General features: G+C 40.8%; 1 protein-coding gene across 7 annotated transcripts in view; it reads right to left on the minus strand.

Annotated features, from left to right (window-relative positions):
- GALNT18 (polypeptide N-acetylgalactosaminyltransferase 18) overlaps nt 1-17,509 on the minus strand; it is a 233,529-nt gene that overhangs the window by 67,539 nt on the left and 148,481 nt on the right. For all 7 annotated transcript variants that reach the window (XM_058421080.1, XM_058421079.1, XM_058421078.1 and 4 more), the window contains 3 exons: nt 6,237-6,420; nt 5,104-5,301; nt 2,190-2,304 (listed from right to left, as the gene is read on the minus strand). In XM_058421080.1, coding sequence (XP_058277063.1) covers nt 2,190-2,304; nt 5,104-5,301; nt 6,237-6,420 — 497 coding nt within the window. The remainder of the gene's footprint in view (nt 1-2,189; nt 2,305-5,103; nt 5,302-6,236; nt 6,421-17,509) is intronic.

Here is a 17,509-nt window from a genome sequence, read left to right on the forward strand (position 1 = left end):
CATCCTCTGGAACAAACCCAGTAATATAAGGACACAGGACCATGTTCTATTTACCATGTTAGATAAACAGGTAGCTCAAATGATCCTGACACCTGCTGCTATTTCTGCAGTCAAAAATAAACTCTCCAGCTCCTCTAGATGTTTGCTCTAACCAGCTTATGGAAAAAAATTTCCCCAGCAGGCCATTTTGGACAGACAGTGTCTGCTTGTCTGTTATCCTGAATGGTAATGCTCATCACACAGCAGAATACTAGGAAAATCTAGATACTACTTAAAAAAAAAAAAAAAAAAAGGAAAAACAGCAATGAAAGATGAGGTACAGTGAGTAATTCATAGTCATAGACTGGAGAGCAGCATTTTAAAATGGAAACATCATTTATTGCACTCGTATTGTAATTACAATGTAGTTTTTTGTAGAACAACTATTTTGATTAAGTGATTAGTCATTGGCCCTGCAGTTGGAAGCAACACAAGTAATCTAGAGATGTTCCAGTGCCCAAGCACCCTCTGGGTGAAAAACTTTTTCCTGATCTCCAACCTAAAGCTCCTGTGACACAACTTCAGGCCATTCCCTCGGGTCCTGTCACTGGTCACCAAAGAGATCAGTGCCTGCACCTCTACCTCCCCTCGTGAGGATGCTGAAGAACACAATGAGGTCTCCCCTCATGGAGTCTCGTCCTTGTATGATCCTGGACACCCTGAGGATTGTGAGAAGAGCTGCTAATAAACTGCATATAATAAAAAAAAGTTTGTTTATTACAGCTCTGTAATTTGTTTTCATATAGCCAGGAACACAGATCCAAGCCAGCATAAACTCAGCATACACTATACTATCTTGTGCACTAAAATCTGTTACAGATGAAAGTATCTTATGTAGGTCAGGCACTGCTTCCCTGGAGACAGACAAAAAGCCATAAGGAAATCGGTGTCAGGCCTTATTCCAGTGATCCAGCCTGCTCCAAAACGCCAATTATGCAGAGATTGTGTCTCTCTGGTCTTGTCTATCAACATACCAACAGTCAGCTCCTCCAAGGCTAAGTATTGCAGATCAGACAGGGTACATCTCGTGAGGCAAACCAAGAGAAAACTCCTCACGAGGAAACAATAGTTTTTTGTCAGTTGTAAAAAGAACAGAAAAATCAAAGGGACGTTCATTTTCAGCTCATCGCAACACTGAGCTGCAAAATAAGTTTTTGGGAACAGAAGGCAGCTCTCTGGCCCTCATAGTGAGAAGAATGGTGTTATTAAAAGAAGCAGTCTTGCATTTCTCTCTCCCTTTCCTTAAAAAAGGAAAGGGAGAGAGAGCTCTAGTGTAGCTGGAAGGAGGTCTGTGCTTGAATGGAGCTGAAATAGCTCTCTCGCTGACAGGCGGAAGAAAAAGAATTTCAAGAAACCAGAAGTAAAACTGAGAATTTTTTGTTATATCTTGCTGTCTCAGGAGATAATTCTATATTCTCACACTTTTTTTTGCTGTTGTACAACAGTATGCTTTTATTCTGACAACTAAAAGGCTCCAAACACAACGTTAATTTCCCCTTATATTTCATAGCAGAGTTCAGACTTCAGTTTTATAACACACCACACCATTTTTCATTACCATTATCTACCTAAGAATTCCGCTCTTGTCAAAAACCTGAGAGAGTCTCAAAGAGAACAGAAAGGTATTTAGCTGGGAAGAGATACAGAAAGAGGTTCACAAATCACACACAATACTGCATTATAGCAAACAGGTGAAGAGTGTACAATGGGAAAAGAAAATATATGCACTTTATGAATATCTTAATTCCCTTCCCCATCAATGCCTCTATATTCCACTTTGCTCCACAGTGATTTTCCTAATTTAAATAAACCACACAATTGAGAAAGGTTTTTCCTATCACATCTGTGAGAAACTATTCTCCTTACTGAGTCTGGGATCACAGGTAAGCAGGGAGTTTTAGGTACCAACTCTGCAAAACTCTGTCACTGTTGAAAGAACAGTCCTAAATTCTGTACTTTTACCCTTGTCCCAGATTAAGTTCTGTATAGAGAGCTTTTGCTCTTTTTGCTCCTCTCTCTCCTCAAATGAATTTACATGTCTGAGAGCTGTGGACCTCCTTTTCATGCCATCATCCATGTTCTGGACTGCAATAAGAAGCAAGCTGTATTTTAAATGTAAGCCATCAGCATGGGCTAATTATTTTCCTTACCCTGATTCCGAGTTCCACATTCTCTCCTCCATATACTTCCATGCCTTCATCCAGTAATCCAATCTCTTGGAAGTATTCTCTATCTACTATGAAGCATCCAATCAATGCAGGACTTCTGGAAGAATAAACCAGCAGCAAACAAAATTAGCAGATAAATTATGAAGAACTTTGTTATTCAGACACAGATTGTATTTATCATTGCTAGGTAAAATGATGCAGCAAAACAGATTCTTAAGAAAGTATTTCTCAAAGAGTTTTACTGAGCCTTGCCTTCTAATATTCTTAGTTCCAAAGTGAAATGAACACCACTGAAGGAAATTAGAGTCAAATTATCGGACATAAATATTCACCAGAGCAGTTAGGATTTCAGTGCTAACAGAGCAAGGCCCAGGAGCCCCAATTTTGTTTCTGAGGCACCAGCCAGTGCAGTCGCTGTCCTTGCCAAGTCCTCAAGTCTCTTGTTTGTGCCAGTTGCAAATGATACCCCACTGATGCACAGTTCTGTGTGTTTAGTCAGAAGCCAGGTTCAGCCACAAAAAACTTGTGTCTGTAAGCTTACGTAAAAAAAAAGAGGTCATTTCTTGAATAGGACCATCCAGATAAGGCTTTTTAATGCAGAATCAAGAAAAGTCTGCCTTCACCAGCATAGTGCAACATTAGTCCATTGTCCTGAGCAAATTTAAATACACCACACAGCTTTAGGGGATCAGTAAGCTCTATCTTTGTCATGGTCTGAACCAACCGATTTTTACTACACAGAACAAATTTTAATCAGATAAGAGCTCAGCCACAGAGGTACAATTTTACCTTTATGAGATGCAGTGGAAAAGGATACAGAGTCATTTAGCCTTTTCATTTTTCTCCTACCTTATAATCCACAACTCCAATAAATAAATACGTCTTTTCAGATTATTATGCTCGTATTAGGCACTCTGGTAATGACAGGTTATTAATAAGCAGTACAGGGGAAATCACTGCTTTTATTGAGAACACTCAAGCTACAGGTATTGGACACATGTTGCCTCCACAGACACATCTGCTTTCAAACAGATCACAGGCTGTCTTAATCACAAATTGTACAGTTCTACAGAAATCTATATGTTAGTGCCTCTAAGTGCTATAGTACCCGCTTTATAACAATGGAAGACTGTTTCTGATGTATTTATTAACGAAAAAAATAGCAGTTAACGTCAATACAAAAGCTATGCTTCTTTTATGATAAGGTACTTTTGCTTTTGTTGTTGTTTTTAAGTATATCTCAGAGTACCTGCTTCCCTTTGCTGCAATTCTAAAAGCATAATGGATAGAAACCACCCATCAATACACATGGCTTTCTTTGTTGGTGTGTTTCTTTTCATTATCCAACACACACATGCAGCATATTGCACTGAATTAAAAAAAATGTGCCAGGGAAAGGGTTAGTGAACAAACCTGAAATTCATAAAGAACATTCACTCCCCAGTCCTCATATAGAACAGAGTTTGGGGGTAAAATGGAAAAGTACATTTGCTCATTACTCTGTGTTTCAACATTTTCAATTTTAACAATCATAATAATTATTCTATATAATTAATCACTGGATCATAGAATGGCTTGGGCTCATTTCAAACCCTGGCCATGAGCAGGGACATCTTCATATTGATCAGGTTCCTCAGGGCCCCATTCAGCCTGGCCTTGAACACTTCCATGGATGGGGCATCCACAACTTCCCTGGGTAACCTGTTCCAATGTCTCGCCATCCTCACAGTAAAGAATTTCGTCCTAATATCTAACATAACCCAGCCCTCTGCCAGTTTAAGGCCATTCCCTCTTGTCCTGTCGCTACTTACTTTTATCCCTTACCAGCTTTCTTGGAACCACCCTTTAGGTACTGCAAGGTGCTGTAAATCTCCCTGGAGTCTTTTTTTCTCCAGGCTGAACAACCCCAACTCTCTAAACCTATTTTCAGAGGTTTTTACAGCATTAACAGAATTCATTAAGAGCAATAACCATTTCTAATGATGTGGAAATTATCACCCTTTTTTACATTTATCTGTGGCAAACCTTTCAATTTTTATCTCCTGCTTTCCAATTCTAGGTCCTGTTCACGGGTCAGTGAAGTTAAGAGTGTTAAACTGACAGAACCTGAGAAAAGTGCCTGCCTGTAAAGGCAGAGCTACTGGATGAAAAAGAGCTGCCAGTGCTATTTGAGGTTCTGCTCTTTAGGTGGTGAGAACAGTGTTGACTCTTTCTGCAGGGAGCTAGAGCACAGGTACCACTGGCCTCCTTGGAATGAATGTGTATCTACAAGAAAGCCCTGCAATCTCAGCAGAGCTGCACAGTGGGTTCAGAGGCTACTACTCTCCCTCCTTGAGACAAAGGTTTTGCTCTGTACCAGCCTAACAACACTCTGGACATGAGAAGAAAGTAGAGCCCTAGTCTGTCCCAAAGCAAGGACCCAATACAGCCTTTCTCCACAGTGTCAGTGACCAACCATGAGCTGCTAGGACACAGCACAGCTGTACATCTATGTGACAGCATTATAAAGAATACAGTTGTCAGATCAGCTCTGCTTAGACTGGAAAGAAAACTCCATTTCTGGCCCATGAGCACTAATTTAGCAGGCAAGACATTTGGAGAAAGCAGTGCTGCTGAGCAGCCCTGCCCACCATTCCACTTTGGCAGGAAACCTATTTAAAAAGATCTACTGAAAACAAGAGTTTCCTTTAAAAACCTTTAAAAAGATCTACTGAAAACAAAGAGTTTTCTTGATCACTGTGCATGCATCAAGGACAAAGCTGAAGAGGACAACTCGGGGACATTTAAGTATTTGAGCTTTACAGCCAGTAAAACCTATTACATGGCTGAGCCCCCTTGCCCTGTGCCATACCTAGGAGAGCATTGCCAGTGACACTGTAATTTAGGGCACTGTTACCTTATTGGAGCAGTTGTGTTCTCCAGTTTCCACCAGGACTTAGGAGGGTTCAGATACCGGCACCACAGCTCCCAGTCAAACCCCTGTGCTGAGAGGGGATACTCCTCTATTTCAAAATTATCATACTTAATGTTATCGAATGATGGAGAAATTACTCTCTTTCTGTTTTCTTTTATCCTGGTGAGCACTGGTTCAGCCCTTAAAAAAAAAAAAAAAAAAAAAAAGTTAAATACAGTGTTAAGATTACACCCATACAGCACTGATGGAAATCATAGAATAGTTTGGTTTGGAAGGAGACTTTAAAGATTATTTAGTCCACTACCAAATAAACAATACAGCAGCTTATGCCTTATTTTTCAGAAAGAGCAAAGTCTAAAGCTGTTACCCATTCAGAGCCCTCTCTGCTTTGAGATGGAGTTTTGACAGTGCAGGATTTGCCCCAAAATAACACACTACAAACACTTTCTCTAGGATGCCCTGTTGTTAACCTTGATTTGAGCTTGTGGATGGAAGAAATGAGTATCTGCATATCATAGAGCATTTATACCCTTGCTACCAAGTAACAGTAACTTCAGGCTCTCAACTTTTTTTTTTTTTAATCAAGGACATCAGGATCAGAGTTAATAATAGATCTATCCTAGGGACAGAAGCTCCTGCCTTTCTACCATAATTTTTACTTAAGGAGCAAGGGAGATATTAAATCCAGACTGAAGAAGTTAAAGTACATTATTTTAGCTATGTTTACTTTTGCAGAGTGGCCAAAATAATGCCTCTTTGTTTACACTGCAGAACATAAAGGAAACAAAACGTTTTTAATGAAAAGAAGATACATTCACCCTCGTGGGCAAAGGGCTACATTACTGAAGGAGATTTTTGATGTGCAGTTTTCCAAGATGATTTAAATACACTGTAATTAGATCAGCAGATAACTCAAACCATAAAAAATGGATCTAGACCGTATTACACAGCACAAACACATTTTTCCTGCTTGCGCCCATGATTACGTCTGAATCTCCACTAAAAAGCTAGGAATTCTAACTCGCCCTCTAAATGCAAGAGGAATGCCAGTCAGTAATTTAACAGCAGTGCTTGGAAAAGGCCCCTGGGTCAGAGAAACTGAAGGAGACACATACCAACCCACGTTGAACTCCACGTGGGCATCGAAGAGAGCGACGACGGGCGCTGTGGCTGCCCTCCAGCCGCTGACCCGGGAGCGGATCAGCCCCTCCTGCTTGCTGTGCCGGACAACCTTGATGAAACCAGGCTTGTGGGCATTCACTTCATCCACATACTTCTGCAGCTTCTCCTTGAGCTCCTCTGCAGGAGGGAAGGAGCCAGGTGTTAGCCTGACAAGATGTAAGAACGTCTTCTTTCGGCAAAACAGGAGTAGCCTCCACACAGTACGCAAAATGCTCAGTCAGTCCCAAAGGAGTTAAACAAAAAGGAGAAGGACTGTGAATTATATAGCCATAAAAAAAATCAGATGTAACTATTTAGCCTACATGACTGCCATCAGAATCCTGGCACTCCTTAACAATAACATGCCACAAAATGAAGTGTCATAGGTACATAAGATAACAATAAACAAGGCACCTGTCCTGTATTTTCCACAGGAAAAAGAAAAAAAAAAAAAAAAAAAAAGCCCAAGTGTTTTCCATGAATTTTCTCTACTAATATTTCAAAAAAAAAAAAAAAGAGAAGTAAGAATAAAATGCATTCTTTTTTCCATTTTTCTTCCCCGACTTTGACAACTGGTTTCTGTCTCGACTAAAAAGTTCAACAACTTTTGCTCTTAGAACAAAGACCAGTAAAAGCTTTAGAGGAGAATCATTCCTAATTAAAATATAATAACTCTTAGACCAACAGTTATTATATCTCTGGTTTAAAAACCAGTGTATGAGAAAATACAGTATGTGGAGTATGAATATAGTGTTCACAGTTATTATTAACTGAAAGCACTGTTCACTTTATTCTTTATTGGCACTCCTATGTTCTATTTACATTATGGTATCACTCAGAATTCCCTTTGGGACAATAAATTCCTTTTATCCTGAATCTCTCCACAAATCCAGGAAAGTCTTTGCTGTGATGCAGAATAATGCTATAACGCTGTACTGGGCATTATCAAATCTGTGTGAAAGCTCAATGCTGACCAATCCTTTCTGTGAAAACTTGAGCAAGCCACCGAACTTCTCCTGAGGAACAGGCTCCCCAGGGAAGCAGCCACAGCACCAAACATGCCTGAGTTCAGGGAGTGTTTGGACAACCCTCTCAGGCACACTCTCATGTGAATTTGGGGTGTCCTGCATCCAGCCCAGGCAGCCTCTCAAACCATCAGCCCTCCACTCCCGGACCTGGTCACCTCAAACAGATCTGGACAACAGGCACACTAGAATGGTTAATGGCACAGAAAATTAAAGGCAAGCACGCTTTATGAGCCACATTAAATGTTCATCCTTGGAGAGGAGGTGGGTGTGACCTCTCTTGAGCTGACAGAGGGACAGAGCTCATCAAGTACAAATACTCCTTAAATTCATCCCTGTTTGTAAAGACTCTTGGACAGCCACCAGGTGTGACGCAGCTGGTTCCTCAGGCCTTGCAGGACTGTGCATGCCACGTCCCTCTGTGTCAATGAACTCTGCATGAAATGAGAGGATACCACAGGAAAGTCCTGATACTTCCAGGTTTTCATAAAAACAAGAATTAAAAAGAAATAGTCTGCTGATCATGTCCACCAGAACATTTAAACTGCAGCAGTATTTCAGGAATTGATTGGATATATTCCCAGAATTTTCGACATTACATTGCCAATATCTATTCAATTTTTCTGTCTGTGACTGCATCACCTGGAATAAAAAATATGAGCCACTTACATAGCATAGAGCACTCTTCTATTTTGTATTAGGCTTGCTGCTTATTGATCAGTACGCTTTTCCTCCTTTATGAAGTAAAAAAAACCCAACCCACATTAATTTCTATCATGCTTGTTGCCAAACCACTTGTTCCTACTGCTCACCCCCTAACACACAGAGATTTGTAGCAAGCCCAGAATCATCAATCCAACCACCAGCTAACAGCACCTTACACGGAAAAGAAGACATTTATGTTACTGTAATTCTGTGCACCTAAAAATAGTGCAAACCCATTCTCTATTCCCAAAATGCAACGCTGCGGAGGGTGAACATCAAAAAAGGAGATCAAAGCTTTGTTCCTGGTGTAAGCGGCTGCTCCCAGCTTTGCAATAGCAGGGAGCTTTGCCACAACAATGCACCATCACCCCTGAGGGTAAAACGTGTGAAAGGAAAGCAGGCTCTAATTGGGGACTGGAAAATCAGTAGCCTTGACAGAATCACTGTTCCCTCAGTCACACCATTTCAGTAAGTGGGCTATTCTTACTCCTGCCTTATACTTGTCCTAGTGTGGACTGACTCTAAAAGCTTGAGTAAACTCAAAATCTATTTCATAGCTTGGTGTAGAATGGAAAAGGATGGAAGCGGAACAGATCCCAAACCTTGGCTTGCCACCAGCAACACTTCAGCTGCACGCTGGAGCCGTGACATCTCCTCGGCAGCGCACGCTTCTGATCTCCTGGTTACACTGCGGCTCTTTGCAAATGGCCTGAGAGCACCGCAGGGGAGCCTTGGAGACTCAGCCAGGGTCAGTCAGCATGGAGCAACCATCCCCTGGGCTTCAGGATCACCTCAGGTGGTTGAGGAGACTGCTGCTTTTTCCTTAATTTTCAACAGAGGCCCACAACCAGTGACTTACTCTGTGGCATGTGCACAGGAGACAGAGCAATATTTTGTAGTCAGGCACTTTCTTGCCTATGTTATTTAAAACAGATCAGCTTTGCCCTGAAAAGGCCGAGTGTTGAGCAGAGCATTATGTGCACCCTCTGTCTTACAAGACCTATTGGGCAGATTCTCCCAGAAGAAAAGATAAAGCTGTGAAAAAACCGGATCATTTTCACTCAGCCACGAGACAGGGAAGACATATTAATGAAGTTTAGGAAGTCACAATTTTGGAAAACCTTTAAAGATGCTCTAGCAAAAGAGTTGACTCAGTTTTTCCCCCATGCATTCCATTCTTTCTGAGTTTTACATGAGAAATCTGAGTTTGATTGTATTTGACAGTTTTAGAGCACCCAGCCCAACTGGCCTGAATGATGGGACTCTCCCACCAGACCTATTCATACACTTTGCTATGGCACTGATGGTCTTCAGCAGTACCATTTTAACCCATCTCCTCTTTTTTTTTTTTTCCCCCACTTCAAGATATATTGCCTGAATAACAGGTTTTTTTCTCATTAATTATTGTGCTTCACAGCTTTATGCCACCACAGGGAGAAGACAGAGGATAAGCAAATGTGTCATCTTCAATACACTGTTGATTCAGTGTCTAATTATGGAAACAAACAGGCTTATAAAGATGGATGCATTTGCCTTTCAGCACAGACTCTCTCAAATAAGGCCTCAATTTGACTAAGCTGAATGAGGCTCTGCAGTTGGAATGAAAGAGCAGCCATATATGGAGTGGGAAAATGGCACTTGGAAATGTTGCACTCTACCACCTGTCTCTATATGGTACAGATGTCTGGAGAGTACAGCACAACTCTCTTCACAAATGTAGAAAACATAATTAGCATGCCATAATTATGTTTAATATTAACATAATTAAGTTCAAACTCTTCTAAGAGGTTGTTTGTTTATTTTTAACAAATTGACAAAGATTTTGTTTGTCAAGTTCCCCTACTCAGTAAGACAAAGCACTGCTAAAGGATTCACACAACTTCGCCTTCTTAGGAAACATCAGAAGCTGGACAGGGTGTAGCAAGGAAAATGAGGAGTCAAGAAGGCATCCGCCACCCCATTTTCTCAAAAGGAAAACCATCTACAGACCATGCTTTTCATCCAGCTGCATGAAGTGGGCTACCTTTTGTAAGCCTCTGTCCCTCTAAATTGAGAAGTGAGCAGGTTCAATGCTGTCAGGTCCTACAGCAGCCATGGGTCTGCCCCCAGGCTGCAAATGTCAAGGTAATTGATACAAACAACCTTGCCATAAATAACAAATCACTGCCTCACAGCCCCATGGAGAAGGAGCTTAAAGAACAGCCAATCAAGGCTGACTGTAAGTAACTTTCTTTAACATACTCCCACTCTGAGTGCTTGAATGAGCCTGCATCTCTCAGAACCACATTTATGAAGCCCCACACGATGCTTGGCTGAGACATGCATTTTACTCACCTTTTTTCTCAGCTTTAAGTTTGCCAACAGAGCTAAAATAACAAATATATAAATAAAATAACACTCATAACACTCTGCATTTTCTAAAGCCTAGGAGTCCTGCTGACTTTGGCCCAGCAATGAATGCTGCATGTTACTGCATCTCTGCAAACCTCGTGCTTTTCCTTTAGGGAAATATTTACTTCCATGTCAAAGGCCTGGGAATTACCATGCCCGTCTTTACCAAAGGAGCCTTGCCACAAACATGGCTCCTCTTATCGGGAAGGGAAAGAATCACTTTTCAGTACAGAACTAGGTTTAAATTAACAATTGGCCTCCTTGTGCCAAAAACGGTGGATTGACACATTATATGAAAGGGGTAACAACCTGCCAATTCATATTTTATCTCTGTGTGTTCACTGAACTGCCTAGAAGGCAAACTCTGGTCCTCCAGCTAAAAAAAAGTGTTGGATATTTCCTTGGATCATAAAGGACACTTTTAAAGGCAAATCATTACGGCACCTGCAAGAATACAGCCGGAGCTTATGCCTGCATTTGGAGCCAAGAGACCACTGGTCAGCTTGCTTCTGGCAAGGATCCCAGAGCCTTCCTGAATTCCCTGTGCAGCAGGTCAGAACAGGACCCACTGCCCTGCAGGAAGGGAAAACAGCCACCTGGCACAGCCCAAGAAGTCATTTCACCACAAGGGAGGGCTGCTGCCACACTGGGAACATCTGTCTCATCAAGTACATCTTACTGCTGCATGAAAGACCAGCAAATCGGCAAAAACACAGAATCCGCACAAGCCAATTAATTCTAAACCAAGACTTTTCCATCTTCTTTACCCAATTATTTTCGGCTCCAGGTCCTAGGAACAGGAAGAGCTGCTTTTCCAACTTCAATGTGTATTAACATAGCTAACTTTCTGGAAAATAAAGAAAGTCTATTATAACAGGTTTGCTGCAAAACCCCTCCTCTCTTCCCCCTAAGTTCCTCTGTAGGCAACCAACCTGAATTCATGTAATAACTTGAATTCATGTAATAACTTGAATTCATGGCAGCAGCTAGGCATATAAGAGAACCCGTTTTGCTGCACTTTATCTAATAGGGTATGTGGATTATGTCACTTATTTCGTATGCAGCTCAGTGCTTCATCACTATTATTTTTCTCAACCTTTGGTCCCTTATCTTTCATGCTCAAGTGATCAACTCTCATCTCTGTAGCAGAAGCAGATAATTCCAAATGGAAAATATTTATAACCAGACAGAGGCATGTCATTTGTAATGCACATGTGTACAGAGAATGTCTGCAGCAGAGGGTAACAATGCTCAAGCAGATAAGGAGGGCCTGCTGTGCACACGTATTTAATAACCCGGTGTTATCTGGTAATAGATAAACCACCCAGGGGAAATTACCAACGTGATGCAAGGCATTGATCTGGACAGACATCAGAAACAAAAAAGCAGTGGAATCCTTCTCCTCCACTCCCATACCTAACTAGTACTCTTGACAGAGATGCATAGTCTAATCTCAGAAGTTCAGGCGATCCACATGTAAAGATAGAGAGCATAATGAACTTTCACAACCTTTGCATTCAGCAAGCCAAAGTCCCAGCTGCTGTGAGACCCCCTCAGGTCTAGTAAGATAAATTGCCTACAACAATCTATTCCAGCTCACATCTTGGATTACAAGCCAGGGGTTTCTTTAGCACAGGAACAGCACCCGTCTCCCACACTAAGGGCAGGGCAAAGAAATGCATTTCCCCTCTTACTCCTTCACACACACACACACATTCTTTTGATTGCCCAGGAGAATCTATACAGAGGAATGGGGAGTTTTGCAAGGGGTCTAACAGGGGCTGCTTTGATCCATTCTCAGCTCCTTCACGAACGTGTTCTCTCTGCAGGGAAGGAGCTCAGGTGGGCATTTCACTAAATCCTTGTGTAAGGTCCTGGGAATCCTACAGCAAAAGGACAACATACAGCAAATAAATCCACTTCAAAACAGCAACTAAACAGCTTCCAGCAAAAAACAGAAGACATCTGTGCCAGCAGCTCTTCCTTAGCCATCTAGCAGACACGTTCACTACTTAGGTTCATTTTGGGTTTTTTTCCTAAATGATGTACATTTCCAATCCCAGCCATGAAAATGGGATTCCACACTTCAGATCATTAAGTCCTACACAGAAATATTGCCGTGTCTTAATAAATCCCAAAAGTATGGAAAGAACTACAAAAATCATCTTTTGGAAATACTGACAGGTCAACACTGTGTTATGGAGGAGGGGGATACAGAAGAAATAAATATTACAGCTGTTATTTTTTCTTACTACTAATCTTCTGGGGTAGTGTCTTTATTACAAGGGCTGTAAGTCCCTTTTACTTCCCTTCTATTATTTTTTGAGTATTGTTTGGAGACAGCACTTGAGTCATGTAAGGTGCATCCCATCTTAAGGATCACCGAGCCCACATTCTAGCAGCAGTCACCCAACACTGAGATAAATAAACTGAGATGCCAGGTGAATCTCCAAGGCGACACAAGAAGTTGCAAAAGGGGAGGAATAGAACCTGGATCTCCCAAATCCCAGGGCTGCACATTATCACCACACACTTTCCCTAAGGCTGCGATCTGGCATTTTGAGCCACGGTCCAAATGGAGCCCTGAGAACTCCAAATCAGAGCAGATTCAAGGGCTCTTCCACATCCCTGTGCAAGGATTAAGAGGCAGCTGATATCTGGGACCTTGCTAATATCAACAGAAATGCACTGCACCAAAGGAACTGAACACTGCCCTTCTAATCCCACCAACAACAGGAGACTCACATGCTTATCTCTGGTTACAGAGCAGAGCTTACTAAAGGGAAGTGTTAGCATTCAGAGAGGAAAAGAAAACAAATTTCCTCTCAAGTGAACATTCCAGCTCTTTAAGAGGCAAGGCAGCACAAATAAAAAAGCCCAAAATGTCTTTTCTTAGACTGCCAGTCAGGTGTGCACGTGTGGAACATGCAAACACAGCTGAACACAGAACGGGGGCTTGCCAAGTGCTGCCACCAGCCACACAGACACCAGAGGCTGCCATGTGTCTCTTCAGGGCCACACCTAGATTGGGGCTTAAATTTCAAAGTTACCTTTAAATACAGAGCTAATTATATAAACTTAATGGTTCCATTCGATGTACAGCATGCCGGCTGCTGGAATTAATCTCAGCAGAACACTGTCCTGCTCCAGCTTTCAGTGCATGACTGCTCCTGTACAGCGGCTGTCCCTGGATGGATCACGGCTACAATAACGTGATCACAGCGCGGAGGGCAGGAATAAGCACTACTGCTGAAATCAGATACTCATATCCCCTCTGATGCAAGAATCACTTCTGCTGTTTATTTGGATACAATGGTGTTAGAAAGGGGCTGCAGAGTGAGAGGCATAACAAGCACCAGGAGCGTGCCTTAGAGCTGACACATTGATATAATACTCTGCTGGAATAACCTCAGCCAAAATTCTGACTTCATCATTTCATTCCTTGGTGTTCCTAGATTCATCTGTAAAATGACCTTTAAATGCTAAAAGAAGTGCTTGAGAAATGTGTTCTAGTTCCAGCTGTTTCCAGTAATCCAAATAGCACCTTGGGTTTTTTTTTTTCTTTTTTCCCCAAAATATATACAGCATTTAATTCTAATCTATTTCTTGGACATGTGTGGAAAACCACTATTCAGGAAAGGAACTAAATGCCTGAACAGAGCCAGATCAGACTGTATAAATCAAGAAAAATACAATCTAAAGAGCACATTAGAAACCTCCGTACTTTCATAACCATAAGATGCAGCAAGCTGCTCACTCTACTGTAAACTTGATAAATAATTATGACTCAAAGACACAGTGTGGCACTTCATGTTGTGATAACAGATTCATAAGGAAAAAACACCCTACCAATTAAAACACACTAGTCCAAGTGTAACTACTTTATTTCTGGAGCGGACTCTGAGGAAAGTAGTCACATAAGTTGCATTGAAAATGGAATATGCAAATACTCAGAACTGGATGAAACAGAGTTGCTAATATTCCTCACTGATCAAATCTCTTCTACAATCCTCTGAGAACAGGACTATAAAAGGGAAGAGGAATCAGAAAGCAATCTCCTGTTTGTTGGACCTGTGCAATCTAATCCTTTACTCAAAATAGGTCCAAGTAAAGAACATGAAGTAATATTTTCTGTTAAATAGTTATTTAAAAGAATGACACAAAGCATTAAAAGGTTCTGATTTGAATAAATAGGACTGTTGATTTTTAAAATGCTGATTTTTATTAAAATCGTACTTGATATCAGAAATTATAATCTAACTTTATATTTGTTGCATAGAATCCCTTCCCTGGGAGCAAGCCAACATGCACAAAACCTGATGACACTACAAAAGCATCCTTGAGGGTCAGGACAGCAATAACACTATTTCACAGTGCCTTTTTCTCTTTCTTTAACCTTGCCCAAACGCAGAGTTACATTTGGTAACATTTTATTTTGACTGAATGACTCCTACTGTACCAGACAATTCCTGCACATCAGATGCAAACATCTGTCCATATTCCAAGCCAGAAAGGTTGATTTCTTGGCTGCCTATGACCTGCTATTACCTTCTCCTTTCAAAGGCTGCTTGCAGAAGGATGCAATTCACACAGCAACGGCAATACAGCACCCAACCCATCAGGGAGAAATACAGGAGAGCTCTTTTCAGCAGATGGGATTAGTCCACTGAAAGGACCTGGTTTCATATGAGCAGAGCTGCAGTCACACAAGATGTTTCTCGGAACAAAAATAAAGCCAAATTTTCCCAACATGAGCAAATTTGGTTGATATTCTAATGTATCTCTGGCAATACAGACAGGGTAGGTCAGGTAATACCCCTTGCAGGTTAAAATTTTACATGGGAATCACTGGAGCCACTGAAGTCAATGAGAACTTCTCAGGAAACACTGTTATATGCCCAGGGCCCAAATGCAACATCACACATGATGTCACTGGAAGTGCAAGTTAAAAACACACCTCTTAAGAGTCAGCTCTCACATATCCTCTTATTTTATCACACAGTCTGGAAACATTCTGCCATGCACAATTTATTACCTGCAAAGCCATCAAATCCTGCTCACCTGGCATAAAGGGAAGAAGCAGGACCTAGCCCATCACCGTCCAGGAAAGCAAAGAGCTGCCTTCAGAGTGCTCCCACTACAGCCCTTCCAGGAACGTCACCTCAGCAACACTGCCAAGTTCATTTGGGACAACCTGGGAGGCAGCCACCGTGCTATGTAAGTCATGGCTTTTCATTCATGGCATTCTGAAGAACTTGGAAGTTACAACTGCTCATTTTTGAAACTTCCTAAAGCGTGGATAAAGTCCAAGTAGTTCTTGTGCCTGTAAATCCCCCATTCAAATCAGAAATTATTTGGTTTGAATACCTTAAGAACCACAGGTTTTGTTTCCATCTAAAGATAGAAACTGGTTTTTTGGAAGAATCATCTATGAACACTTTCAAATTAAAGCAACAAATTCTGGCTTGCTTCTTTCCTAGCATATTTGCTTATTCCTTAGGAGTAACACAGTGCTGGGATGGTGCCATTTGGTAGCCGTGGAAAATCTCTAAATCCAGCACATATGATCTCCAAGAAAACGGCTTATTACACTACTGTATCATCCACTGCTTCCTAAAAATCCTGAACTCCAAGTCTTAAAAGAACACAATACCACAGAATTTGTATCTTTAAATATATCACCATGTAGCAAATTATTCCAAGCCTTTCATCAGCTATTAGAGAAAACTTCTCTGTAGGCACCTAATGATAATCAATCCATTATGTCTAAAGACATGTTTGGGAGTTAATTGTTGTATTACAACTGCTGGTTTTGCATCAGAAACACGGGAGGGACAGCAGCAGAAACCCTTATTTTTCAGGGGAAAAAAAAAAAAAAAAAAAAAAAAAAAAAAAAAAAAAAAGAAAGCTAAAAATTAAAAATATTAAAAATACTAAAAATATTTAAAATAACCCAGGTAGTAACTTGAACTAAAATTCTACATACTTTTTTCAATTCACAACACTGGAACAGAACTGATGTTAGCATCTTATTGCAGTCTGGGAAAGATTTGGTTAAATCCTGCTTAATTGGGAGTATGTTATTTTAAAACTAAATATGTTAATCTGGCTGTTAGTATGCCTCCCAGCACGATGGAAACCTTGCCTGCATAAAAGATGCATACACAAGAGCACACACCAGCTTTGCCTTTCCTGCTCCCGAGGAGCAATTGGCAGTACTCTCTTTTTTTTTTTTTTTTTTTTTTTTTTTTTTTTTTTTTTTTTGGCATTTAATTTTAGCCCTTTACTTCAAAATTTACCTTCTGAAGCAAGGCTTGAACACCTGTGGTCAAAGCAGAGACACTCTTGGGACCCACCAGTCACTGCCCATTAAGGACAACTCAGGATGTGTGAAACTGATTATTCATGTGGAAAACTACGCACGTGGCCACTTCTATCCAGGCCCTCCCCTACCACATTTTTCAAATAGCTTAATTTTCTAATAAATGCAGCAAATTCCATAAGAGCTCCCAGCTTAATTTTTACCAACATTATTATTTTTAAACACATTAAATTCTGAATCCTGACATTTACATAAAATACCGCTCGGGAATTTTAAGTTGTTTTTTTCCAGGACATCTTCCTAGTAAGAACTGCTAGCATTAAGTACTGCTTGAATCCCATTTAGCCAGCCGTGCTATAGTCTGTAGATTTGCAGAAAACCCATTTATTATAGATATCCAAAGGCTTAAAGCTACCTCCAATCCAATTCTTCCAGTATCCTGTTTGACCTTTCACTGTGAATAATGATTTTGCACCAATAAAGGCTAATTTCCTTGGACTGGATTTTTATTTGCTATGATTTGCAATCTGATTTGCAGTATATCCACATTTTTCAGAATAGTTACTGCCTGACTTCTCAGATTTAAACCCTTCAGCATCTTCAAAAGAATGCTTCCTGAACAGTTAAATTTGTAATGAAATTCCACGATTAAATTCTCTCCATCTCTGTGCATTAAATTTCTATCTTGTCTGCATACTGCAATATGTTGGGTTGAAGACAACTTTGGACTGGGTAATGATCTCATTTTCCTACACAGCATTCATCAGAGGGTCCTCACAGCTAT

The sequence above is a fragment of the Hirundo rustica genome, chromosome 6, assembly GCF_015227805.2.
Source record: "Hirundo rustica isolate bHirRus1 chromosome 6, bHirRus1.pri.v3, whole genome shotgun sequence".
In the NCBI taxonomy this organism is placed as follows: domain Eukaryota; kingdom Metazoa; phylum Chordata; class Aves; order Passeriformes; family Hirundinidae; genus Hirundo; species Hirundo rustica.